The sequence below is a fragment of the Parambassis ranga genome, chromosome 14 (genome assembly GCF_900634625.1).
Source record: "Parambassis ranga chromosome 14, fParRan2.1, whole genome shotgun sequence".
Classification (NCBI taxonomy): domain Eukaryota; kingdom Metazoa; phylum Chordata; class Actinopteri; family Ambassidae; genus Parambassis; species Parambassis ranga.
In genome coordinates, this window is record NC_041034.1 from 21336460 (window position 1) to 21364443 (window position 27984).

At 40.7% G+C, this 27984-nt stretch overlaps 1 protein-coding gene across 2 annotated transcripts in view; it reads right to left on the bottom strand.

Annotated features, from left to right (window-relative positions):
- The window catches only part of opcml (opioid binding protein/cell adhesion molecule-like), a 207748-nt gene that overhangs the window by 106059 nt on the left and 73705 nt on the right, over nt 1–27984 (bottom strand). For both annotated transcript variants that reach the window (XM_028421837.1, XM_028421839.1), the window contains exon 2: nt 7592–7827. In XM_028421837.1, the coding sequence (XP_028277638.1) occupies nt 7592–7827 (236 nt within the window). The remainder of the gene's footprint in view (nt 1–7591; nt 7828–27984) is intronic.

Sequence of the window (27984 nt, forward strand, 5' to 3'; positions counted from 1 at the left end):
GTGTGCGCAGCTTGTTTACAGTGAGGGCAGCTACTGAGAACACAGGTTCTATTCAACTAGCATCCTGATTAAAAATAGAATAGAATATACTTTATTAATCCCTTTGGGAAGGTCCCTCGGGGAAATTTGGGTAAAGAAAGAAAGAAACTCCAAGTACTTCATGTGACCTGAGTATTCACAGCGAGCACAAATGGAAATGTTGATTAACACGCGGCAGTCTCCTAGTTTGATCCATTCTGGGACTATATTCTGACGGAGCACTGCTACATGCGCACAGAGATCACGCAGCACCTGAAAACACACACCGTCAACATACCAGCATGGCTAGGCTGCTGAGAACTGTCCAACAGACAGCGCGTCGCTTGACAGTTTTCAATGCGTGCTCTCATTCTGCTGGTGCAGTACGCTCACATGTGTGTGTGCACGCCTGTGTGTGTGTGTCGGGGGGGGGCGGAACTCCTCTGCAGCGGAGAAATGTGCGAGCATGCAGAGACAGAAACGACACGCCGAGCAGAACGGAGGCTGCCACTCCTAAAAAAAAAATTCAAACTAAATATCAGAGAAATACTGACGGGGCAATTAATAATAAAAATAAAATGCACAGGACAAGCCTCAGTAAATAAGTGCGTGTGAGAAAAATGTGCGGGCCGCACTAACACTAAACTTTGATGTCAAGTAGGGGGCTACAAAATATCTTTGAGACTCCTGCTCTACAGAATCATAGAATCATGTCTGTGTGTTTTTTTTTTAAATGCAGTACAGGGCCTGAAAACCACTACCATTCAATACAGAAATGTCCCTGGTGTGCAGATATGTCTTTGATTTTCTAATGATACAATGCACTGTGGATGATTAAATTCCTTTTGTTGAGATTTTATTAAAAAAAAAAAAAAACAGTCTTTCTGGTCGGTTTACTGCCCATCTTTACTTCTAAAAGATGTATCAACTGCGAGGGCTGGACAGACTGTGTCTTCTATGCTGCTGCCCTCTGCGGAGCGTTGATAGTAAGGCTTTAAGAGGTTGACGTGACAGAGTTGTGTTCTCTTTCTACGACCAGGAGTAGCTATTAGATAATTTAAATCTGTCACTTTCTCCTTCACAGTGAAAGGACCTGAATATTTTGCCTGAAAGGTTGAACAAACCAGAGGAGTGAGCGCAAGGATCTGGTCCCCAGGACTAAATTCTTGACACTTTGCATGGCGATCATATTGCACTTTCATCTTCCCCTGGGCTAGCTGCAGTTTCTCTTTAGCCAGACACCCTGCTGTATACAAGCAGTGACGAAAACCATTTACAAAGTCAATCAAATTCTTGGGCGCTTCAGTAGAAACTAAATTATCTTTCAAAGTCGCCAAAGGGCCACGCACTGTGTGTCCAAAAACAAGCTCGTTCGGGCTGAAGCCCATACTATCCTGCACAGCCTCACGAGCCGCCAACATCAACCATGGAATACCCTCTTCCCAGTCTCTATCCAGCTCAGTACAATACGCGCGTAAAAGCGATTTCAAAGTCTATTGATTTGAATGGGCTGGTTAGCATGGGCTTTTAAGCTTTGTTTCTCAAAAAATGCAAACCTAAATGAAGTGTCCATAACTCTATTAATGTCCTGTTACTCTTTAAATGTTTACATACAACTTGACCAAAACTTTATCAATGCAAATTGATTGAATTTGTTGTTGTTGTTGTTGTCCTATATTAGCACTGTGCATTAGAGTATTGTTTTAATGCCTAAAATAATATAGTTCAATATTACAGAATGTACATATTATATCAATATACACTGATGCACACTAACAGTTTTGTTAATTTATATTGATTAATATTGTATGTGATTTATTTTGACATCATATTTATTGATGTACATTGATGGACGTTATATTGATATTGAATTGGAAAATGTATTTAATACAGCTAGTAATAATTACTGTTATTTGTGTGCACACTAGCTGAAACCCTGGCCCTGTGTCTCATCCAGGCCAGGTTTTGATGGTGAGCTACTGATAAGGCCTAGAGCCTGAACTCAATTAATTCATCTCAACTCCACCTCAAGCCTGAGGAGTCCCCTTTCCAAGCTAGACTGTTGGAAGCTCCTGTAGCCTACACAAACTTTTGCCCCCCTGCATTACTTCTGCAAAGTCCATAATATAAGGTAACATCAAAACACAAATCTTCTCTCTCTGTCTCTGTTTCCTAACTTCTTGTACTATCCTGGGCTATCAATAATAACTAGCATACTTGCTACACACCAAAAGTCCATGATAAAATATATAATTATTTTCTATTTTTAAAAAATAACATTGATCAATACAAAAGAGACCTGCAGCGTTGCTGTCAGTCCATTGGCATCGGCTGAAACCGCAAGGAACAGGACATGTTAGGCGAGACCGCATATAGATGGCGGGCTGCACGCCGGTTTACGGATACCACGAGGCTGCTAAGAGAGGGCAGCCCTCATAGGTGGCACTCTGTATGGCACTCGCCATTGCGACTGGGGGGCCCAGCTTCTTCTTTGCTAGCAGCCCAGTGCTAGCAGCCCCTCCCTTTCAGGGGCCACAGATGGACAGGAAGTCACAGATGTAAACCAGCTGGGGGGTTGAGATTTGCTAGGAGCCAACCACGTAAAGCACAGCGCATTAGCTGCACACCACAGCATTGAGGACCTAGTTACTGCAAGATAGCCGGGAGTAGCAATGCATAGGCAGGCTACTGCTGCTCCCCCTCCTGTGTGTGTGTTCTCGAAGAAGGAAACCGCATCCAGTGCGTCAGCTTGCAGCCCCGCAAGTGGTACACCAGGCGGGCCAGCGTCCGCCACCGAGCCGCGTGGGGGCTTTCGAACAGTCCCTATCGTTCTGCTGCATAGGCCCAGTATGACAATCCCTGCTGTCGCAGACGGCTGTGCCGAGAGCAAAGCTCTTTGGTCAGGCAGGAACCACCGGGGTCAAGAGGGCCACAGGCCACCTGCTCCTGTCAGCCATAGCTGAAAGCGCCGACCCGAGCCCGAAGGTCTACGTACCGTGTGTGGCTCAGAAACCATCCCACTGCCTTCTGAGAGGATTTTTTCCACATCAACATTGTCTCCCCCCTCATAATCATCCTCCACCTCTACCCCATCTCCAACCCAGAGGGGGAGGGGGTACGGAGCTGAGAAGGGAGCCCAATGATGCGGGGACCCTAGGGACAGACTGCACCACCAGAAAATTCTTCCCTGGGTGAAGGGAAGAATTTAGAGAGCCTGAGCTGGGAGCATCTCAAAGCAAAGGAGCGACAGCGAGCCTCTCTAGTGTGTTGCTGGGAGTTTCTTGTAATATAACAATCCATGCAGGACTGGGGCGCTCACGGGACAGTAGGGCATGCTGACAGCCCACACACAAAACACACCTCTTGTGTCCTTCGTCTAGGGGCATAGAAACCCTACACAATTGTGTCCCTGCTGGCTTGCCATACTCGTGTTTGCAGGGGACTTCTGCGCGTGCATGACGAGCGCTTTGGCTAGCTAAACACGGTAGCAACACAGCCCTGTCTCTCATAGTACTCCTAGCTCTTTTATACAGACTCCGTCACCCAGGCAGGCACCCAGCAAAATGCTCAGAGGCCCCCGCCACGTGCAGTAGTGTCCGGTGCGTTAGCTCACAGCACCACAAGCGATACACCGGACGGCAGCACACAACCGGGCAGCGCCCCGACAATACGCCAGGGAAGCCACCGCGGCTATCCGATTAAAGTAGCTGTGTCTGGTGCATTAGCTCACAGCACCACAAGTGATACACCAGACAACAGCAGGAGAGAAAGGAAAGAGCAACAGCAATCGGAGGACCAGAGCACATGCGCCTTATCTGACACAGGTCAGCAGATATATGCTATTTACTCTATTATTTGTTCTCAATGCCAAGTGTCACACTGCACCTACTATGGTGGAGATCAAACAATCACTGATTCCACGCCTGCGGCAAGCCGGTGTGTTTTAAAGAAATATCCACATACCTCAACGGAAAGGGGGTTATTCCCCGTACATATGGAATATATAAGTGGAGAGATAGTCTCGAGATGATAGAGAACAGCTCTGGTTCAAACTGTCCTATAGTTTTGAAACCATTATCTTCTTTTTGTGTGATTTGTTTTTTTTAGACAACAGAGCTGTACATAGTTTACTTGCACACAGATAAAGACAGACGGTAAAATTAGACGCTAATGACAGATTGACGTAGGACACACTCATCTAAAAAATAACTATCAATCAATCAAATTAGGCCCTGGGCCTCTTTTTAAAATGTTCTTTTTTCTCTGAGCAACAAAATCAAAGGTCTGAAAAACAAATAATTTGTTCTTTGTATCACATCAATAAATAAATAAAAACAAGTCATACTTTTATGTGATTTTGTATTCTTAGTTGAATATTGCATTGTTAAATAATACCTGGGACTAATTTTGTATAGCTTTTGTAATTTTTGATGTGGTATCATGGAATCTGATAAAAAAAAAAATCTAAAAAATCAGAATTAAACAATATGGATTGCTATGTGACCATAGTCTGTTGATGAAGCTAAATATAAGTGTTTACTCCTGCTTCAACCAAACATTCTGCCAATGGACGCTGATGGATTCTCTAATTCTTCTTCTAATTACATTAGAAGATGCTGTAGAATCTCTTGAAAAGGTGTTGAAAATGAACTAAATCTATATTAAAAGCATGAAAAACAACCAGACTTATTGTTTGAACCCTATGAGCTTTCCTCCACTGTTTCCTGCCCCACCCTTATAAGTTCAATCAGTGCCTTTCTATTCCTTTCCTGTGCTTGTGAACACTAAGAAAACTCCTGGCTATTGTGGACGATGCCAGTCATCCTCTGCACACTGTCATCAGCGCTCAGAGGAGCCTGAACAGTCACAGGCTGCTCCTCCCCAAGAGCAGGACCAACAGACTCAGAGACTCCTTTGTCCCCCGATCCATCAAACTTTACAACTCTGCTTTTGGCAGGAGGGGGAGAAGGAGGGAGTATATGTGCAATAATCCATCTGTACCATTTATGCTGCTGTGCAATGTTTGTTTACATGTACTGTGCTACATCACATGACCATCTATGCTGGTGTGCAATGTTTGTAAATAATTCCTCTTATCTTTTATTTTTTACTGCACTATATTCTATTTTATTCAATTTTATTCTATTTAACTCTTGCTCTGACTGTTGGTGTTGTAGTGCTGCTGGTACCCAAATTAATAAAGTATATTCTATTCTATTCTATTCTATCTGCCATCCTCTCTGTGGCGGTCCTGTGTGTGCTTCTTGTGTAATCCGACTTTTCCTTTTGTATTTGGTGCATATTGTCAAAGTCCAGATAAGCATAAAAGTTTAAAATTTGATTTAAAGGTAGGGTAGGAGATTTCATTCTGATGCACTTTTTATTAAATTAGTGTAGTAGTAAGTCACAGACCGCAGCTCGTCTTTAGGTAATGCACGTCTATGTGATTGGGGGACTCTCACTCAGTTTTCAAAATCTCCTACCCTACCTTTAACATTTGATAAGTTGTCTCTTACAACTTTGGATTTGTCATTTTAGCTTTCTAGATACTGGTGCTAATTTAAACCATCAGCTAAGCAGTGAGTTTCACAGAAGTTACAGAATGCCTCTAATATTGTAGACAAACAGATGTTTCCAAGAAAAAAAAAAGAAAAAAAAAACATTTTCAACTTTCCGAGCAACATTCTCAGACCAAAAAGGTAGTTAACTTCCAGAAGTGAAATTGTGACATTTCTCCTGGACTAGTAAAGTTTTAGTACAACATTATGTGCACATCTGTTCCATTTAACCACATGGACTAGAAACAGGGAACAAACAGCACTGAAGTCATGTTGATCAAGTTGCTAAACTATGATAAAAAACAACAAGGGAATACAAATCTGTTGGGAAGACTGGGGTGTAATATATATTATTTTGTAGCAGCTAGTTAATGTGGCCAACAAGCCTAGTTTCTGTTTCACAGTAAGGATGGGCCTTCTATCCAATGAGCAGCTTCGGAGACAGAGACAGAGACAAACACACTAATTTGTTCTGATATAGTGTAACAAATGAGTAGCTATTTACTGCATCAGTTACGATTCAATGATCATTGCCAGGTGACATTTATGGCCAGAAAGTATTGTAAAAAAAACTTCATGTCTCTATAGAAAGCTTTCAGTTTTGTTGGGTCTGAAATCTGAAAATCACAGCTATGATGTATACTGTATGTCTCGTCTTGTGGCAAAATATGTACTTCAGAAGAACCACAAATCTCATCTAACATCAAAAATAATATAGCCTAGTTGTTTTTGTATGTGTATTTGTATGTGTATTTTTTTCATATAAAAAGTGGGATGTAACCTGCACTCTGTATTGGAGACAATGGAGAAACTTGCAGTAACTTTAAAAACCAATTATGTCTCAATACTTCACCACAAACACACAGCTTAAAAAGTAATGTGTGTGGAGAACACACAGTGGTATGCTGATTGTTAACAAAACATCTGTCCAGTACCAGGGTCTAAATCTAGACAATGAAAATTGGGGAAAAAAATCAGCATAGATGTTGTTATCTAGTGTGACAAGGTTGAATTATCATACTTAATTAGCCTATTTAACTGATTCTGATTTTGTAGCAGTAATCTGTTATTTGAATTGGAGGACTGGCAAAGGCTGGTTTGTGCTTGCCTCCCTCGAACTGCTGTATGAGACATTGTTACTCTCATACACTGATTGTTAGAGCAGGTGCATAATTTCCTTTGGTGTGAGAACTACAGATTTACCACCAGTGGGAGGGTGGCCGGGTGGGGCGGTATAAAAGCCCAGATTTGAGTGTTCTGCAAATCTCACACTTACTTGTTGGAGTGCAAGCCTGAGACACCACAGATGGTCAGGTTATTCAAGGTTAGGAAAAAGGACAGATAGCATCCATGGGAAAGTACAACCAGCGACGTGCTTGCTTGTCTCAGAGAGCTTGAGAGAAGCTTGTCTATTGTTTGATTAAAACCAGGGCCTGATGCTTCTCACCATCAATTTAGAGTTAATGAGATATCATCACGAATTATACAGAGGGAAAAATACTGTGGTAATTATGATCACATGAAAGTGAAATTCATCAAGTTGAACCAGCTTTCCAAAAAGAAATCGACATTTGTTCTCATAAAACAATTCTATTTTTTCACACAGTCAGTGAACTCTTTTCTATGTGGTGTCTCCTCTTTGTTACTCTACATGAAATATCTGATACAGCTACTAATTTTAATTACATATCTATTGATTGTAGCTACAGAATGTAATGTAAAGTGCAGTGGTGCTAATTGTCTATGGAAACTAACTGTGAAGTGAATTGGTTTGATTATATAAGATAATGTCTCAGCTCTGACAGTTGATTTAGTACAATGAAAAAGAGGCCAGACATTTCTTTCATTGTATTGCACCTTAAATCAATATCTATCTAGCAATCTGAAATTAAATCAAGATTAAAACCTGGGTCACTTGCAGAATTCCATCTGATCATCACCATCCGAAGACAGAAGAGGGGAGATTTCGTCTTTGATTTTTACACAGGAAAACAAGCACTGAAATGCGTTCTTACCTTGAACAATGAGATGCACTTTCGTGGATTTTGGTTTCTTGTTGGTGAGGATGGAGCAGACGTACGGCCCCTCGTCATGGATGTCCACATTTTGGATCTTGATGCTGTACTCTGTGACTGCCGTGTTTTCCATCAGGATGACACGAGGATCCAGGGACCACTTCTCACTCCCTGCAAACAGAATGGTGGTGCGGTTGAGCCACGCCACTCGTGAGACTTTGCTGTCCACGTTGCATCTGGGTGGAAGGAAAAAGAGCGAAAGAGCAGAAAATATTAGACATTGAGTGAGTCATCCATCCATCCATGTATTTATTCTCCAAACAGCTTCATCCATTAGAGTCATGATAGCAACGGCAACTTCCTTGAGCTCTACCTGGGGGATCCCTAGCCTAGCCACCCCTGTGCCAGCTGGTAGATGTAATCCCTCCAGAGGGCTCTGGGTCGGCCTAAAGATCTCTGCCAGATGGATATGACTAGCAAACCTTGCAAGGTTCCCAGGTGCATCCTGACCAGGTGTGTAAGTTACCTCTCAATGTGGACGGTTCAAAAACTTTACTATGAGGCCCTCCTGGATTTTCAAGCTCCATACCTGATCTCATTTTCTCACAATTTATCATAAATTTGTGATATTGATTAAGTAAATCAAGTGTAATCTTAACTACAATAAGGCTATGTATTGACATTATTTCACAAGGTATACAAATGAACAGGAAAAATAGTGTAAGTAAGATTTAAACAATGCAAATAATCAGCAGGTGGATTATGACAGAAGCATGGTACAGTGACTAACGTGACAACGTAAAGTGACAGTGCAGAGCAATATGATTAACTAAAGTTCAACAGTCCAACAGCAGAGGGGAAGAATCTATTCTTGTGGAGTGTGTGAGGTTCTGGTCCGAATGGACTGTAACCTCCAGCCTGAATGGAGTGGCTCAAAGAGTCCATGTCCAGGGTAAGAAGGGTCAGTTATCCGACCTCAGAGTCCTGAGATGTACAGGTCTTGAAGAGATGGGAGGCTGCAGCCGATCACCTTCTCAGCAGAGAGTGCTCAACATGCTGCAATCTGTGCTTGTCCCTGGCAGTGGCCCTAGCATTTCACACAGAGATGGAGGAGGTGAGGATGCTCTCAGTGATGGCTGTGTAGAACTGAACCATCATCCTGGCTGGCACCTTGAGTTTTTAAGAGCTGATGGTGAGCTCCCACTTGAGGTCCTGGGTGATGGTGGTACCCAGGAAGCAGAAGGAGTCCACTGTGGAGATGAGAGTGTCTGTCAGGGTGAGGGGGTGCAATGGAGGTGGCACTTTCCTAAAGTCTACAATAATCTCCACTGTTCTCTGGGTGTTCAGCTCCAGGTTGCTGCCGGCACACCAGGACACCTGGCGGTCCACCTTACTCCTGTAGGCAGACTCATCCCAGTATGAGTCCAATGAGGGTGGTGTCGTTAGCAACCTTAATCAGCTTGACAGACTGATGACCGCATGTGCCGCATTTGGTGTAGAGGGAGAAGAGCAGAGGGGAAAGTACACAGCCTTGGGGAGTATCGGTGTTGATGGTTCAAGACATTCTTCCCCAGCATCACATGCTGTCTCCTGTGGTACATGCCTGTACCACAACAAGGCTGGCTGCACAGGTGGAAGAACAGTTGTCCACAAACTTTGTTGGTTCGATCACTGCTGCATGCTGATTTGTCCTTTAGCACTAAACCCAAAGTTACTACCAGTGAGACAGCGTTAATTTTGGCAGCTATTTCTGATTTAGTTTTTATTTTAGTCTTCAACATTGTTTAACTTTTAGTCTAGTTTTAGTCGACTAAAATTCTAAGATATATATTTTTCTTCATGAAATAATTAAGGTTTGAAGTGCAATAATAACAGGCACAGCTTTAACTTGTATTTGAAACAAACACCTTTTTATTTAATTGCTATGGGAGCTGCTCTCCCTAAATACACTGTTCAGTCATGACCTTCTTCATGAATACTCTATAAGTACAGCAAAATACTTCAGTGACAACTTAGAAACAGTGCGCATGCTGTAAAACATCAGCAGCAGTGTTACCATGCATGAGTACACCTTCTTCCAGCATCGCGGGGTAACGTCCTTACGCAGAGAGATCACTTCTGATTGGCTCTCTGCCGCCGTCTCCTGATTCGTCCCTCCCTTCCACAAACAAAATTTGCTCTGATTGGATCTCGTCTCCATCAATATTTTTGTCTCGTTTTTATTTGTCGACGAAAGTGTCAGTACATTTCGTCTTCATTTTTGGCACTAGTTTTTATTTAGTTATCATCTCATTTTTATCAGCAAAAAAAGGTTGCTAACGAAAACTATGACGAAAATGGTTCGTTAGCAAAATTAACACTGCAGTGAGAATGTTTGCACTTTTGTGCAATATAAAGCAGTGTGACTAAGTTTGTCTCTATATAAAAGTTTACTAGGCACAGTAAGGCCGCAAGTCCACCCCAGGAAGGTTCATAGCTCCCAGCTGCTCATGAAGCAGCTTTTGATTTACCAGGAACAGCTGGATGAGGTTGTTGGAGATAGGGAAGCTATGTTCTACATATTGCTAACTCCAACCTAATGGTAGGAGAATGGATAGACTTTGTGCATACATTTATAACTCAAAACAGGTTCAGTGATATTTATAGTTTACAAAACCAAGAGTTGGCAGAAAATTGACTGAGAGCATCAGTGATAATGAGATGGAATAAGATGCCAGGTTAGCACTGTAAAAAAATTAAATCTCTTTAAATCCTCATAGATGTGGGGAGATGAATTCAGTCCATAAAGCATCAGCGCCTGGCTGATTAGTCTGTAGGGTCTTAGCACAAGTTATCACACACAGTCCATACACCCAAGTCAGCCAGGGAGCTTCACACACACATTCAGCAGTGCTTGGTAACCCCGGAGTCGCAGCATTCACAGAAAATGGAGCCTCACCTAATGTCTGTGTGCTGCTGAATGCAGAGGGAGATGATGGTTGCTGATAGCAAGCCTTCTCCCATTGGAGGAGGCTTGCTATCAGCAACCTAAATGAAAACTAAAGCAGGGGTGTGGATCACACACACAAGACAGTAAGAGAGATAGTCTGGTTCTTGGTTTTGTTAATCAAAATTGCCACATTCACCTATTACAGGATTTAAAAACTTAGGTTTGAAACACAACCATGTAATTTAAAATAATCACTATTATTTTGTTATTATTATATTGTCATTATTTTGTGCTCTGTACTAAATTGAGCTGCTATGTAATGTAACCTAAGAAACACATCGTGAGGTTTCCATGTCAACAGAAGCAACAAAATACATTGTTAAACATATTAACCCCTGCTACTCAAAACAATTTTGTTCTTTGACCTAAACACAACAAGAAGTTTGATTTATGACATTTCCTTTATACAAGGGAGTTCCATACGGTTCCATGCTTTGTCCAATTTTGTTCAATAAATAGTTGCTTTCTATGTGAAAAATAACTCAGTAGCACATCATACATTTCCACTGCTATGCTATTTATTGATGTAGCTTATGGGCTGTCTTAAAGACATAATGTCCTGGATGATTCATCATTCCTTAAAAACAGGCTTGCTGACCAGTTATTTTTGACCAGGTTGTATCCTTTTACCTTTCTCCTAACACATGGTTCTGGGTTTCTGTAAAGCATATTGTGAAGTTTGGGAGGTAATAAAACATATATTATGAGAGTGCACAAACATATCTTGAGTGGCTGAAATAGCGTTAAAAGAGGTGTTAGGAATAAATAGTGGCTTATTTAGAAAACCCCTGGGGCTAATCAGAGGCTGGTGCAAGTACTCAGTTTTGTGCTCTACTTTATCTTTTATTCATAAAGCTACTTTACACTTAAAGCCAACTGTTTTACTTAATTCATACTAATGTAGAGTGTAATGTACAGTAGCAAGATTTTTTTTATACACAGTAATTCATTTCACACAATTGGTGCTTATTTATTCAAAGTAATAGAAAGAATAAACATTATAACATAATAGAACTTATTTGCCTCTTGTATGTCAATATTTGAGATTATTTTACAAATAGGAGGGAACAAAATTAAGACTTTTGAGCAAGTTATGTGCAAAATGTGTGGACAAAATATCATCTTGTGTGTTTATATGGCAGGACATGACAAGGAGGAGGCAAAACTCTGACTACCAATAATAAATACAAAATCTACTCTATGGTATAACCTCCTACTACAATAATACTTGTTATCATAGAAAAGTCTTAAAGAAATTAAATAGTAAGGTGCAACAAGATTAAGTTTTAGCATTGGATTTTATTAGTCTTAAAGATTAATTTGAGATTCCTGGTTCAGCCTTGTCCTTCATTTTCATAATGTTGCACATGTTCACGCTTGGGACTCATCAGTTCAGTCCTTTATCTTCTGTTTTTTGAGTCACTCCTGTGGAGCTTGCAGAGGTGTGATTAAGGGCACCTTGACAGGAGTGACCCCTTTTTTAATGGAAAAAGTATTTTGTTAGCAGGTAAATGTTTAAACCACTAACCTTCCCCTGTGTGACTTTGACCTTTGAAGGTTGCCCATATACCTGGAGAATATCACTTTCACAAGATAGTTTCATGCACTTTGGAAAAAAGTGTAGTGATAGATTCAGATAAGCAGAAGAAGAGCTCCTAAAGCTAACAAAAATGCATATATAACCTTAATATTAATAGTGATATGGGGGCATATATAGACATGCACACCTTAGGTGAGAAAAATATAGCCAAAAAGAATAAATACTCCCCGTAAGTTTGGTAGATTGGTCACTAACCATGTGAAGAGTTCTTCAAACTAAAACTGACATCCTTAGTATTCAGGCGACAGCAAATATTTTCATATTTACTCTGGCAGACATATCTGGACCTTTAGTATATCACAAGATGCTTGAATGGATATTGTTTATGTTCTTTTGGGAAAATGTCCTTTATAAAGAAAAGCCCTTTTCACACCCTTGGGTATGTTTATGTTTGTTCAGTTGCATTTTTCTGATTTGTGTGGATGAAATGAGTGCAGACATCCAGATATTTTCTCTGCAGTGACCATAACATTGAGTTCAACAGGGATATGGGGAGAAATCAATCATAAGAAAAGGAAGAGATACCAATTTCTGCACTGACAGAAGACTCAATAGAGCAGAATGTATGGCAGACACAATACCTGACTGGAAACCCGGTGCTTTCTGCTACTAATGCTGTCACTATGGTTTATGCTCCATCTTTCTATATACAAATAACATGATGTAATTACTGTGTTCTATAAGAAAATGAAGAGTGAACTCTGGGAAATGAGGTAAAAAATAAGGAACCAAATTAAACTAAGCAAAATAAGTCTAAAATGCACTGATAGTTAATTACACTACAAAGCACCTACATTGGGGTAGTTTTCGGAGTTGATTTGACAGGTTTTTCCCCAAATAAGACACCTTGCTGACAAGATGGCACATTAGCTCTCATACCTTAACAGCAGACAGCTTTCAAATTGGCTGCACTTGTGAGATCCAGTACTTGGAGAGAGGCCAACAATGATGGTACTGTCAAAACCCAGCCTGTCATAACACTCAGATGATAGTCAGTATACTTTTCTCAACGCACTCTATGCCAAACTGCTTTGTACTTGCTGTGTTGATACTTGTCGTTGTGTTGTCCTCACAGCCTCACTCTGTCAAGATGAAAGGATACATTTGTTGCAGTTTAAAAGATTATTCTGTGGATCTATATGGTAGCAGGTCAGCACACCACTGTGGTTCTGACTAAAATAACTAATCCATTTATGGATGGGTTTTTATGGTATTAGAATTCTTGCTAATCAGAATCAGAATCGTGTTTATTGCCATGTAAGTGAAGGGGGTTCACATTACTAGGAATTTGCCTTAGGGGTTGGTGCATAGAAAGAACATATAATAATTAACATGTAATAAGATAAAAACTAAGATAAAATTAAGTAAATAAACTAAAGTAAGGCTAAATGCAAAATGCAAAACATTGTCAAAAGTGAGTCAATTCCCATAGAACTCATGTTTTTTTTAGTACCATGTTACATGTTTAATTAATATTAGAACTTACAAGTTTGTGTAATTAAAGGTGGGGGTACTTTAAGTGAGAGATGGCTTCAAATCAGGAGCTGCTCCCTTTACCCTACAACTCCTTACCTGTTTTCAGAGTCCACATGGATGCAGAAATTGCCAACGTGGTGGAAATCTTTGCTTCCCACACAAGCTGTGTCTCATTTGAGCAACATCTGAAAACTTTTTTAAAACACACTCCTAGAAATGAACTCTAATGCCTATGGAGTAAGTACAGAGCATCACAATAAACATAAGCCCTTCCACAGACTAGACTAGACTATCCCATTTAACAAATGTTAATTTTAATTTAATTCAATCATACAATTTTACAATTGTCTCAATGCCATTCACAGAACCCCAGAGCCTGAACCCCCTTAAGTATCATGTGATGGTAATGTTTAAGTAAATAGTTAAATAGAGGGCAGAGACAAGACACAGGTGAGGACAATCAGGGAGGAGCAGGTAATCACAGAGGTGGGAAAAACAAGGAAGTAAAACTAACAGGAAGACACACGGAGGACAGGACTACAAAGTAAAAAAGGAAGCACGAAACAGCCATACAATACATGAGGGAGAACAGGAGAAAACACAACGAGAGGTCAGCACAGGAAGGGTACTAATAACAATGAAACAATCAAGGAAGGTCGAGGCAGGGAAAAACAACAAAAACAAAAGACCAACGGAACACAAAGGATCAATCCACTGTATCTGAGAATTTACGAGGTGCTCACACAGTCACACACACACATTCACACCAGAATGTTGCACAGCTGCCATCAGGATTGAAAGGGGATCGAACCAGCAACCTAGCAATGAGCTATAATAAATGATCTCACTGTGGTGATGAATATTTGTTCAATGCAGCAAACGTATTTTTGTTCTGACCTCAAATGACTTTATCAGTGCAGGAAAAAAACATGTTTTCACTCTTTCCTAAAAGTGTACCTTCACAGGAACACTAGTTTGGCATTTCTGTTTCACAATAGCAAAACACACTGCTTCCCTCAGCAACATTTCCCCATTGTGGGACTAATAAAGGTTTCTTAATTATTTTTAGCTCAACAGCTGATGTTCTCCGCTCATACTTTGCATTCTAATAATACACTGTGTAGGGTATTTCATTCTAACTGTGCCACTAACTGTGGCTGAGTTTAAAAATGCCTTCTTAATCAGATATATAGAGTAAAGCTTCACTAGCAGCAGCAGCTAAAACAATCAGTCAGTGAATAATGTAAACAGACACTCTGCACAGCCAAATGTCCATTAATTTACTAACAGTGAATTACTCTGCATTACTATGTATTCAGCATGATGCATTTTTATTGCATGGATAAATCTAATATAGTCAGTCCCTCTGGGTACACTCATGTCCTCTTCTGTTTGCCTCTTTAATCCTAAAAAACCTGATTTGCTGCTTATATTTTATCTTATTCTACTGCGCATTGACACTGCTTGAAACCTCTCAAGGAGTCCAAACATATTTACTCAAATAGTGTTTGCACTCTGCTGAGTACAAATGGCAGCATTTGCAGCTTGGTTTTTACAGTCTTGCAGTGAAAAATCCTTGGTGTCAGGTTAAAAGTAGCAGCGACTGGAGGAGTCAAATGGTGGTTTATAGTCTCTTCACCGGTCTGTCAACAGCAGCATGGACCCCAGTGCATGCTGGGAATAGGAAATTAATACTGGAAACTAGGGCAAAGATGACAAAACATGATAGTGAGTCTTGTGGAAATGCTCTGATATTCTAAGCCAGTGTGGAAAAAAATGTTCTCTGCTTGAATTAGCTATCAACTGTGAGCTCTTCATACACAACAAAATCCCAAGAATGACAATCGCATGAACACTGTCAACATTCTGCTCACCCGACAAGCACTGTGCTTTCCATTGTTTTCCAAGCCTCCAATCTTTCTTCCTTCTTTTGAAATGCAACACACTGCTGTCGCATTAATATTTCATGGCCCAGACACGAAAATGTTAACTAGAAGTGTACCCAAGAAGCAGCTGCTTTCTCAGCAGCATTCCATAAAATAATAATCTGCTATGTGGACGGTGTACTAGACACTGAAAACAAATACATCTGTGAGTCAGCCGTCCCCTACAGGTCCCACAAGTAGAGAAAATTTATCATATTTTATCCATTTACTGCAATGCTATGTGGCATTTGGGACTCATCATCAATGAGGAACACTAAAATACAAATATACTAGGGATGGGACGCTTCAGGAAAAAAATCCGAAACGTTTCAGTACACGTCTCGGTTTGGGGCATGTGTGTTTTGTTTGGTTCAGGACATGAGCATCAAATAAAGTAGGGAGGCATTGTTTTCCCACTGGCACAGCCACAAGTGTTGCCAACTTGGCGACTCTCTTGTTAAATCTAAAACAACACAAGCGCTCTATCTGCTTGCTGGGAGTGTGCGCACCTATACGTGTAAATCCGCAACCATGCAGAGACAGAAATGACATGCTGCCATGCAAATAAGATTAATAACATAAGGGTATGTAGTTTTTTTAATAAAAGAACAAAGTATAGAACTGTTCTATAGGAAAGGTTTCCTTAAATGACTTCTGTTATGATGATTCCAATAAGTTGAGAGATATATGCATCCATCAATATTAAAATATGCCAGAATGCATTCAACCATATCAAAAATCATGCATCCCATTTATTTACCTGCAGGGTGTCACCATAAGGGGCACTTCCGTTGCAACTGGTTAGTCCTTAGCAGCACTCAATGTTATTCAGGGAGGAGGATCTCATTCCAGCCAAGGACCCAGCAGGGGGCTGCTACAGCCTGTACAAGACCTTTCACTGACCAGCTGGCCAGTCTAGGTGACTGTATCCGTATCTCCCAATACAGGATTTCATTCTTTCCTCCCTGCTGGTTCTCTTTATAAGCACAATATAAGATAAGTATGTAAGTCTATTATGTATATTTGTAGCACAGAAGTCCTGGTCGTAATCATATACTGATACAATATTGTGTAGATTAGGGATTAGGGACAGGGTTCGTCGGGAGGAGGACACAAATGCAGAGGCACAGGGCGGTTTAAGAGTTCAACCAAAAGGTCTTTATTCAAAGACAGGAGAGCAAAAAGCAAAAACACAAAACTAAAAATCACACTTCACGTGGCAAAACTCCCAAGTCAAAAAGCAAAGTCTCATAACAAAGAATCACGGGCGGCAGGTTAAAAAATCATGGCATGACAAAATTACCTAGGCTTGATGACGACACAAACTGGCAGGCAGTGCAGGGAAGTAAATACACAAGGGCCAGGGAAGACAACGAGACACAGGTGACACACAATGAGGGCAGGGCAGGCAATCAAACAAGGAGGGAAACCACAGGAAGGAAAAACTCAAGACAATGCACAGGGGGGACAGGACTACCAAAGTAAAACAGGAAGCACAAGACAAGACAAACAAGACAAGAACTAAACAAAAGGCCTAACAACTACCTGGACTATCACAATAACTAAACACAGATTAAACTAACAACCCAAAACAAGGAAAACAAAACCAGGAATAAACACCAGGTCGTGACAGTAGATATGAGTGGATGTTTTATCTTGGATTGCTCAGGGCATCTAGACATATGAATTTTTCCAAAACAAGTTCAGTAAAGCTGACCAATAGGATCCCAGAGTTTGTTTGTCCCTGGCACCTCCTTCTTAGTGATGACATTATGAATATGAAACCGATGTCCTTAGGAGCAATCACATCTGCACACAGAGCAGAACGATGCCATTACAATATCAGTTGTAAATCTTGCATCATCAAAATAGTGTAATCAGGCATAATTCTTCTAAATTCACATTTGCATTCTGACCCCTGCATTATAATATGTGTGCATGCAATCAATGCTGAGCAGCACAGGCGTATCTGCCATTATATCAGAGGGGGACGTGCCCCCCCCCACATTTTAAAATGGCCCGTTTGGACCCCCCACATTTACTGAGTAGGAAACTCCACCTAACGCTGTTTCGATTACTCCATTCCACTTGGTTCATAAGAGAATAACCTCACAGCTGAAATCCAAATGTTTTCCTGGTTACCACAGCGCTGCAATACCAGTACTATAGTAAGCTAACAAAGCCAGTCGCTTTCTTCGGGCGAGCGTAAAACACCGCAAAGAGAACTGTCAGTGCTGCTTGAAGCTGGAGGAGGTAACGTCAGTGTCATCCCACAAAGTCCGACTCATGCTAAAGCCTTACTGTTTGGTGACATGGACCCAGGTGACATTAGGTTGATGTTAAATCAACTTAGAAAAGTTGGGAGGAAGCTACTGTTTACTTCAGTTACAGTAGACAGTTTTATTTGTCTGACGACAATTTGTCTGCCTTCTCTGCTCCCTTCCCACACACAATCGACATGAGGAGATTCCCAACAAAGACATGCAAAGTTAGAGTTGTTTTCAGCATTAACCCATATTGTAATGAGGCCAGGTTAGCTCCTGTTAGCCTGCTAGCTTCAGCCTTGCCTAGCCAGTGCACAGCCACCTGCTCCTATTCTTTTCAGCAAGAATAAAATAAATGTGATGGACCGTCCGGACACAGTGGTGCATTATATGAACAGGGAAACACTCATGTAGCAGATAAGGCAGTGCATCATTATAAACACATCCACAAGGTTTGTTGTCAATTGAGCAGCTTTATAATTTTTTTGTAAGTTAGTATTTTTAGTGCTTCAGTATTATCTGCATTAAGCAGAGTTTGGTTCATGGTCCAACAACTTTTTGAAACTCAGATGATGAGAAGACCACTGTTAAATCAACATGCTGATGTTATTTCATTGATGATATATATATTTAAAGCTCACTCATATTGGTTGTTAATTGAAAAGTAAAGCACAATCTACCTCCATCTCTCTACTCCATATTTGGGGTTTGGTACTGAGAGTGAGCCAGAGGCAGGGCCATCATGTAGGGCCAGTGGAGGAAGTTCTATTGATGATTTTCCATTTACTATGAATCTAAATCCCAAACTGCTGATTTGCATATCTTAAAAATTCTGTGGAAGGAAGTCGGGAGAATGTGAAAAATGAGGGTTACGACAAGGCAAGGCCTCTCCCCGCAGAGTCCCTGGGACAGAGTGGCTGACAAAGGATTCATATTAAAGACAAATTATTGTTTTCTCACCACACACTGCCTAGCCTTCAATTCAATGGACCACACTGGATGAATAGCATTACTCATACTGTCATATTCTACTGCCACTGCAGGGTCAGAGGAAACAGCTGTATGGGGAATCCACTTCTATCACAGTGCTCCATCAAAGTCCAGACGTGAATCAGAAGTAGTGGAGAAATACTCCCCACAGGACAAGTGTGACATTTTAAGTGCACACTATGCTACTCACTGCCAGGGCACTGTTGACCTGCTGCCTTTACCCGCAGCTAATTAGATTTTTGAAAAATAAGCTTCGACAGCTAAACGTTAAAGTTTAAAAAACTTATTTCTAAAGCAGTAGATGCTTCATTTGCATGTAAATTAGTTGGGTGTGAATGTTGGACTTAAAGCAGGGTGTTAGAAGTTAGAAAATAATTTTATTTACATTAAAGCCACAAAAAGAGTCACATGGATACTGTAGATAAATCCAAGCAAGCCTATTGCAGTTCAGCATGTTCATTGTTAAGGATCTTTCTGGGGTGAAAGTACAGTGATCACCAAGGAACATGACAACTATACCAGTGGTCTGACAGGTCCTAGGAAATGTTTTATAAACTGTCTATCCATCCTACTATTGGAGTCACCGGCTGTCATGGTATGTTATATATGTTATTTACTTTATCAATCCCCGAAGGAAATTATGTTACATACACACACCTAGCAGCAGAGAAATAAAGTCCTTTGCTTTAATGCCTGCTCCCCAGCACACCACAGCAAAGAAGTTCTCACCATGCTCACCATGACAGACTGGTAAAACATGTGGAGCATCCTGCTGCAAACATTGAAGGACCTGAGTCTCCTCAGAAAGTACAGTCTACTCATGCCCTTCTTGTAGGCAGCCTCAGTGTTTGTGGTCCGGGATGTCAGTGCTATTGGCCTGTCATCACTCGGGGCCACAGGATGGTTCTTCTTTGGCACTGGGCCCAGGCAGGATGTCTTCCATAGCACTGGAATCCTCTCAAGATGAAGGCCCTGGTTGTACTCCACACAGTTGGAAAAGTTCTTTAGCACCTGTGGACTGATGCTGTTAGGGCCAGGTTGAGCCTCCCTAGCTCTCTCCTCACCTGGCTGGATGTAATAGATAGTCCAGTCTGGAGGGTGGGGGACAGGGTGAAATCTGTGGCCCCGTCCACACAAAGACAAAAATTGCCATATCCGCTAAAGTTTTGTATCGTTTAGGCATTTTGTCCGCACAGAGCCGGCATATTTGAACTTTTGAAAACACCTACCCCTTTCCTCGCATGCGCTCACTCTGACAACAACAAACTACTGAACTTGTTTTTGCTGTTACAGCAAAATGTCCTGCTCCTCTAGCAAGAAGCAAGTGGACAATAACTACGAAGGTTTTAGATCCATGTGATTCTGTTTACATCGCACACGTTTTGCCCTGTGTCTTCTTTTCTGTTTTTGGAGTGCTTCTGTTGCAGCATTACAGCGCCACTCACAGGCCTGGCATATGTACTACACGACTTTCAGCGGTTTGTGCGGATTCATGTGGATGCAGGCATTGCTCTCCTCCACACATCCCCGATCTGGTTCCTCTCCAGTCTCTCCTCCGGCTTCCTCCTGTAGGTCCTTCTGTTTGTACTCCATGTGATACCTGCATCTTTCTTGGCCAGAGTTCCTCAACTAATAGTAAGTTAGTTTTATTGCACTTTTTTATCCTGCAGTTTCATTTAGTTTAACTTACCTAGGTCTAGTATTGTTTTCAGTCATCATATTTTTAATTTCTTGTTGAGGTTTAAATGTTATCTTTAGCTGTTGTCCTTTACTGTTGTCCTCCACCATTGCTCTAGCTGCTATTTCTTAGAAGCAGAGTGACTATAATGAGCAGCCAGTACTGCCTGTAGCTAAATCATGCATAGACTCATTCCTCATGCACTCTATAACTGTCTACAAGTAGCCTTTGCTTCCTGGATTTTCTAAAATAGCATTCCATTTTTACATGTTTCTGTACATATACATATATTTTTTCCTATGCACAGTTAAAGTAGACATTTTTATTCATAAGTTGCCAAAAACTCATATTTAAAAAAAAATGATATCATTATAATAACATTTCCCTCCCTTGTGATTGGCTATACCAATCCACAGCTTCACACTGTTCTGTAATTCAAGGCTTGTCATTAGTAAAACAGCCTACTGTCTTGCTTGGAATGATGGTGTCCTCACAGAAGCTAATGTACTCTCCAAATGTGATCTGCAGAGCACACACTTGTTTCAAAGAGGTCCTGCAGGGTCTTACTGGCCTCCTGACTCCACCTCCTCACATTCCTTGTGGAAACAGGCTGCCATTGAGGTGTTAACAGTACCAGATTGTGGTCTTATCTACTTAGTGGGGCAGGACAGTGACTGTTTATGCATGCACAACATTTGAATACAATAGATCCGGTTGTTTTGTTGTTCCGTGTAATGCAGTCTATAAACTGATATAAAGTTGGAAGAGTTGTGTCCAGTCTAATGTGATCACCAATAAATATTATTTTCAGAAAATATCATACTGGAAGAACTACATTCCTGCAAGTAATTCTTACTTTTTTCTTTGCTCATCCTTAGGGTTAGTATGACCCATCTGTTGGGTAAAACGAGTACAGCAGGGATGATGCATTTTTCTAGTCCAAACTGGAAGTTAGCATCTCATGGAGTGCCTACACAACAAGTCATGGGTTTTAGTTAAGCAAAAATAAAACATCGTGACATTGTCACATGGCCCAAAAACATTAGCTTTGATCAAAGATTTTGTATTGACGGTGAGAGCTCTAACTCCAATGACTATTCACTTCATGCACATGTACATAACCACAGAATGAGACAAGTGATCAGGAGAAAGTCATACCATCTCTTTAGACTGTAACTGTGTACTCAAATTTTAATTGTAATTATTTAAAGTCGGTACATGTAATCCGTTACTCCACAACACTGTGTATCAGACAGCATTTATATAAATGGATTGGTTAATGGATAAATGTCTGAACACCAGATACAGAAACAATTGCTGCCAATCACAAGCTGTCTGAGATCCACACCACTGCATGGCCAGGTCCGGAAACTGTATGTATATATATATATATATACACACAGACACATAAGGTACACCGTATTATAAGGTGCATTCTATGCTAAAACAAAAAAGGTAACAGGAGCAAAACAGCGATTTAACTTTATTACAACAATGTACAATAAACAGTAAACAACTGTGCGAGTTCAAACATGCCAGCATCCCTCTCATCACTGTCGGGGTCATTGTCACTGTCGTTGCCGACTGGCTGCTCTTGTTACGGCCATAGGCCTTCAGTTGTTTTGAGGGTTTAGTTTAGTTAGCACCCCTCATCCCGTTTTGTGTGGACCCTTCCCCTTACGTCGGCGTGATGGCGATGGCCGCCCCAGTGCCCACTGACTAGCTGGATCACTTGCATCGTCAAGACCCATTTGACCAATCAGCTATGTATGCTGTCCGCCTGAGTGCCTCTCGTCTGTGTGTGCCGACTGGTTACGTTGTGTGAGTGCCTGCGAGGCTATTGTTTTTAACCAAACGGACTCACCATGCACCCTGTTGTTTTTTGTTACTGGTAATCATCTGTGTTTTGTTGATTGCTTTGTTTTATTTTGACATTAAACACCTTGCTTAACCGATACCATCTGGTTCTTGTTTGCGTCCCCCTCCACTAGCAGAGCTGGGACATAACACTCTAAATTCATCTGCTTCACCTGGTTTTTTACACCAACAGTGAGACGGACAGGTGCGCGTGGAGTCGCAGATCAACAGAGATGGTGATGCGTGAAAAAAACATTCGGTCTCTTTACATAAACCTCCCTAAGCCACTCTCTCATTTTCGCCTCATCGTGACTCCTGCTGAAATCTTTTCTTTTGGCAGCGTCTTCCTCTTAAAAATGACCATAGGCGGAAGTTACCGTGGCAACCGAGAACAACAGTGAAAGCCGACGCTGCCAGCATATGGCAATGGCCGATTTTTGAGAAGATTTTAAGCTTTTAGGTGCGCATTATAGTCGTGAGTATACAGTATATATATATACATATATATATATATATATATATATATATATATATATATATATATATATATATATATATAAAACATAACATTTTGGAGGCCGGGACCATAAGGTTCTTTTGTACACCATGCAACTTTATCTTTCAACCTAACAAAAAGGTGCAATGCCAGATCATAATCATAAGAGATCTAAAACTGTAAAACAAGGATGACACTATATCACTTGCTGTAAGAGGTTTCCCTACCTGTCATCTGTGCTTTAGCACTTCCAAAATAAACCTCACCTCATCGATTGTGGAAATTTTATCTAAGACATAGCAGTTATTGTCAACACAGAAATGTGATGTACAGGCTGAGGTCTGCATGTGGTCTGTTATTTTCTGAAAAATTTACAGTCGATCTTTGGTTTGACTTCCTGCCTGCTTCATCTGCCTATCCAGCCAAGGCTGGTCGCCAAATTAGACTTGGCGTGTGTTGTTAGCAGAGCAGAGAGTAGAGGGTTGCTTCTGGGATGCTTTTGAAGCACTTGTGAGACCACAGACTAAGTAGAGTGGCCACAATTAACTATGGGAGCCAGCAAAAACATGCCCTGTGGGACTGAGGGGTAACGACTGAGGTGACAGCTGTCAATAGGATTAAATTGTTCTTACTTTGTTATTACTAAAACATCGATCACAGGCTATTAAAATGAACTAGCATTAACACATTTTATTACCTGTGTGCTATTAGCCTATTTGCTGCTAACAAAGCTGACCACAATGTTCACACTGTAAGGAAAGTTACACATTAGAGTTGTCATGTCATTTGTGACCTTACAAATCTTCCTTCCTCTTCTTGTAAAACTTTACTTCATGCACTAGCCAGGAACACAACAAATTATTCCCAGAAATTATTCATAATTATTCACCCACTTAGCTATTCAAGGTCATAGACTCTGGCTGCTATATGCACCAAGTAGATGCTTCTGCCCTGTCACAATCTTAAGATACACATATGTGATGGAAAGCCTCCAAGCTGATGTCAAGGATTCTTTATTGTTACAATGGTGGGTGTATGCCAGACACTGGCAGTTTGATAATGGCCAGCACATGCAATCACCATTAGTGTTTCTGAAAAGCAGCTTCAGGCGAGAGCAAAAGTTTTTTTTTGTAAATGTGATGTCAAAATAAACACATGCTGAAAGAAGAAAAATAGACAGATGCTCAAGGTCTTTGTGTATCATTGTGTCTCCAGCTTCAAATATAATTGAAAACTGAGAATGAGGAATGTGGTCCAGTAAAGTGGGAGTAAACGGCTGATTTGTTAGCTTGTTGTACGTACAGCTCATGCAGAACAGCTGTTTCTTCAGTCAGAACGAGGAAAAAAAAAACCTGAACAATAGATCATTAGCAGGATTTTCACACATTCATAAATTCATAAAAACATTTGACTCAGATGTTTAATATTAAAGGCAGTTTGACAGATCACTGCAGCACTGGTGGCTAAATCATCCCCCTGGGTGCCATTGATCAAATATGCAACAAAGCAGGATTCATATGCCATTAGGTGGACTGAATAAAAGCACGTTTATGTATTTTATCTGGTGCAGTTTTATATGAATACAATAGAGACAAACAGCTCTGAGATCAGTGTCATATATTTTAAGGTTCTATTTTAAAATTCATTAAATTTCAGGTTTGGTTCATGTCACAGTTTTGGGGTTTTAATTTTTGTCAAATAAATGACACCCATCCCATCGATTTACACATTTTCTCTCACATCTAGTTGAGAAGCTGTTCATAGCCATGGATAAAAGCAGCAAAAAGTCTGCACTACACTGATGAGTCATTACATCCTGAGCACTGACTGGTGAACTGAATATCTGGTTAACATTTGGAGGAATGTATTAGACAGCAAGTGAAAATTTTGTCCTCACAGTTGATGTTTAAAGCACAAAAATGAGCAGCAGGAAGATCTGAGTGACTTTGACAATGACCAAAAGTTTGATGGCTAGATAACTAATAAAAAAATAATGCATTGGTCGTATGCAGGACTATTTTGCTGGACACTAAAAGCGCTTTATATTGAAATGCATTATTCATTCACACCACATTCACACAGTGGTGGTGGTAAACTACACATGTAGACACGGCTCCCCAGGAGGAGACATGGCTGCCAATGTGCGCCTACAGCCTCCCCAACTATTCATTCATCCGATATCCATTTTTCCGGTCTGCAGTGATCAGAAGTGATGTCTATCTAGCAGAGTCATGGCCAGCCAAGGCTTATTGATGTGTTTGGGGAGTCAATGCTGGCACATGTGGTCTGATCCTACAGAAGACCTACTAGAGTTTAAACTGTTGAAAAGTTCCTGCTGGTTCCTACACAGTGCATGCTACTACTAACACAGATCATAACAATAGCCATTTAGTATAACCTTTCCTATAGAACGGGTCTATACCTTGTTGTTTTATTTAACAAACTAAACAGCTCATGTTATTTATCTTATTGGCATGGCAGCATGACATTTTTGTCTCTGCATGGTTGTGCGTTTACAATTCACCGCTGCTGTCTGCGCACAGAGGCACGATGCATGTACACACACAGAGACACAGACAAACACACACAGAGACACATGCACAGACAAAACACAAACACAGACACATGTGCGTACATACTCACACCGTCAGACAGAGACCAGCCTGACTAGCCTGAACGCTATGACTACGCTAGGCTAAGCTAACTGTACTAATGTCTGTCTTTTTATTTTTGCCATTGAAATATGCTATTTACATCCCGCTCTGTAAGCATTGACGGGACCTGCGGCAGCTTTGCGCATGATTGGACGAGTGGTGTGGGTCTCCTCTCTGCTCTGCCTGATACCAAACAGTGACACTGTAATTGTTTTTTTCTGTTACATCATGTAGAAATGTTTAGTATAAGAATAATTCAGTATTTTTTTTTTATTTAAAAACCCGTATTCATTTATGTTTGTCACTTGGTAAAATTTCCTTTCATTTTTGTCATTTTTGTAAGCAGACAATGGGAAAGGTTTGTCAGATGACTCCATGACTGTATTTTTGAGTTTAGAACCCTTCTGTGCTCTAAATTCATGTAATAATTCTTTTTTCAGAATAACAGACTAATAGCAACAACAACAAAAATGCCAGATCATTATTATATATATACTATATATAATATCCAGTCACTTAGTTGTGAATAACAGATCGTTGGATGAAGTGTAATTTAGTAGCTGGGATAATGTATACTATAGACCTGTCAGTAAACTTGCAGCACATTAACAGGCATATTTTAGTATCATTATATGTTCTATGTATGTATGTATGTATCTGCATGTTCTATGTTCTATGCAATAGCATACAGAGAATAAGTTATTAAAGATTAATATATATTGTACTTTCCCTAAGCTGTTTTGTATTTTTTTTTTGTATTTAAGATGCTAACTTTAATAAAGCTGACTAAAAATCTTGTCTTTATTTTTAATATAGTTTATCAACCAAGCTAAATAAAGTAATTGCAATATAGCTCTGTTAAGAAGGGCCGTCAGGGGACTTCCGGTGGCGCCATGTGGTAGGAGGCAGCAGAAAAATGAGCTTGTGTAAAGACCAATTAAAAATAGCTCTTTAAGACTACTTTTGGAGCAGAAATCCAACTAAACTTACTGACATTTGATAAATAAAAAACATAATTAGGGAGAGATGCACAGAAAAGCGAGGCTTAACAAAAAAGAACAAACAAACTAGGTACCGTCAACACAAAATACACAGGGCAACATGCAGGCTGCAGGTGAACAGGACTCTGTTGCAGGCTGAGGCAAGAGCACGCAGAAGCGGCTAATGACAACAAAAATGCCTTGGCTAGGCTAGAGACTAACATGAAGGAACTTATGGAAAGAACGGCCTCGAGCAACAGGTGAGTCATGCGGCAGAGAGGCTGGGAGACATGGAGGACAAGACGGCTCGCCTAGAAAGAATAGCTGCTTTCCTCCTTCATCAAGAGGCAAAGATGGCCGCAAAATGTGAGGACTTGGAATCGAGATCACGACGCAATAACATACGGATACATGGCATCCCGGAGGGCTCAGAGAAAAACAACATGATAAGGTTCATAACGAACTTTATTCATACACTTAACACTTTATTTCTTGGACGCACAGATGAAACAGCAGGTAATGCAGCAAGCATGGAAACAAAAGACCACATATGAGAGACGAAACATCTACTTCAACCAAGACTACGTGACCGAGATACAAAGGAAGAGGAAGAACGTGAAGGCACAATCTCCATATCCTGCACAATTAAAGGTGTTTTTGGACTCTGGGATTAAGACGTTTGCTACACTCCGGGAGGCCGAGAGGGACAGGTTGCAGAGGATAATTATGAAAGACAGCTGGACACAGCGACAGGACAGAGGAGCAAGACACTGTAAAATGTAATTGCTATTATAACTTAAAATATGAAGTGATCTTTACTGATCTGTGCTTACTTTGCTGACTCTGCTATGTTACACTTAGGTAATATAACTTTTTGGTGGAGAACTAAATTAAACTTATCCACTCTAAGTAACCTTAACTGAAAAAGTATGAGTAAAAGTAATAAAGACCCATACTCAAAAATGACAGAAATCTGACACCTATGTCCGACACTAGGTGGCAGCACTTGGTTCTGACATGCGCATTTCTCTCATACTGGTTCAAATGCAATAGCGGAAATAAGTCATCTGGCTCTGTCATGTTGAGATAAGTTGCTTCAAAATTGAACATTTTTATGGTTTTATTTGATATACTGGCCTTATGCCATATTCTTCATCAGCTGGTGAGAGGTTTTAGGTCTACGTCATGCCTTCATACTGCCAGTTTGAACATTCCTAAGCAAGCTGAACTTACACTGCGTTTTTTTAGTTATTTCTTTTTGATGGGAATCGGTCCTAACAGCAACGACAGAGATAAAAAGTAGCACAAAACAAAGGTGCACCGTTTATGAGGCGAGGTGATATAAAGAATAGCTGCTAAGCTAGCGCTAGCGACGTTAGCGTTAGCGACGTTAGCTAGCTTACACCCTTGATGCAAAGATGAGCATGTTTAAGCTAGTGCTAGCAACATTACCTCTTCACATAGGTCTTGTAAAACTCCATATT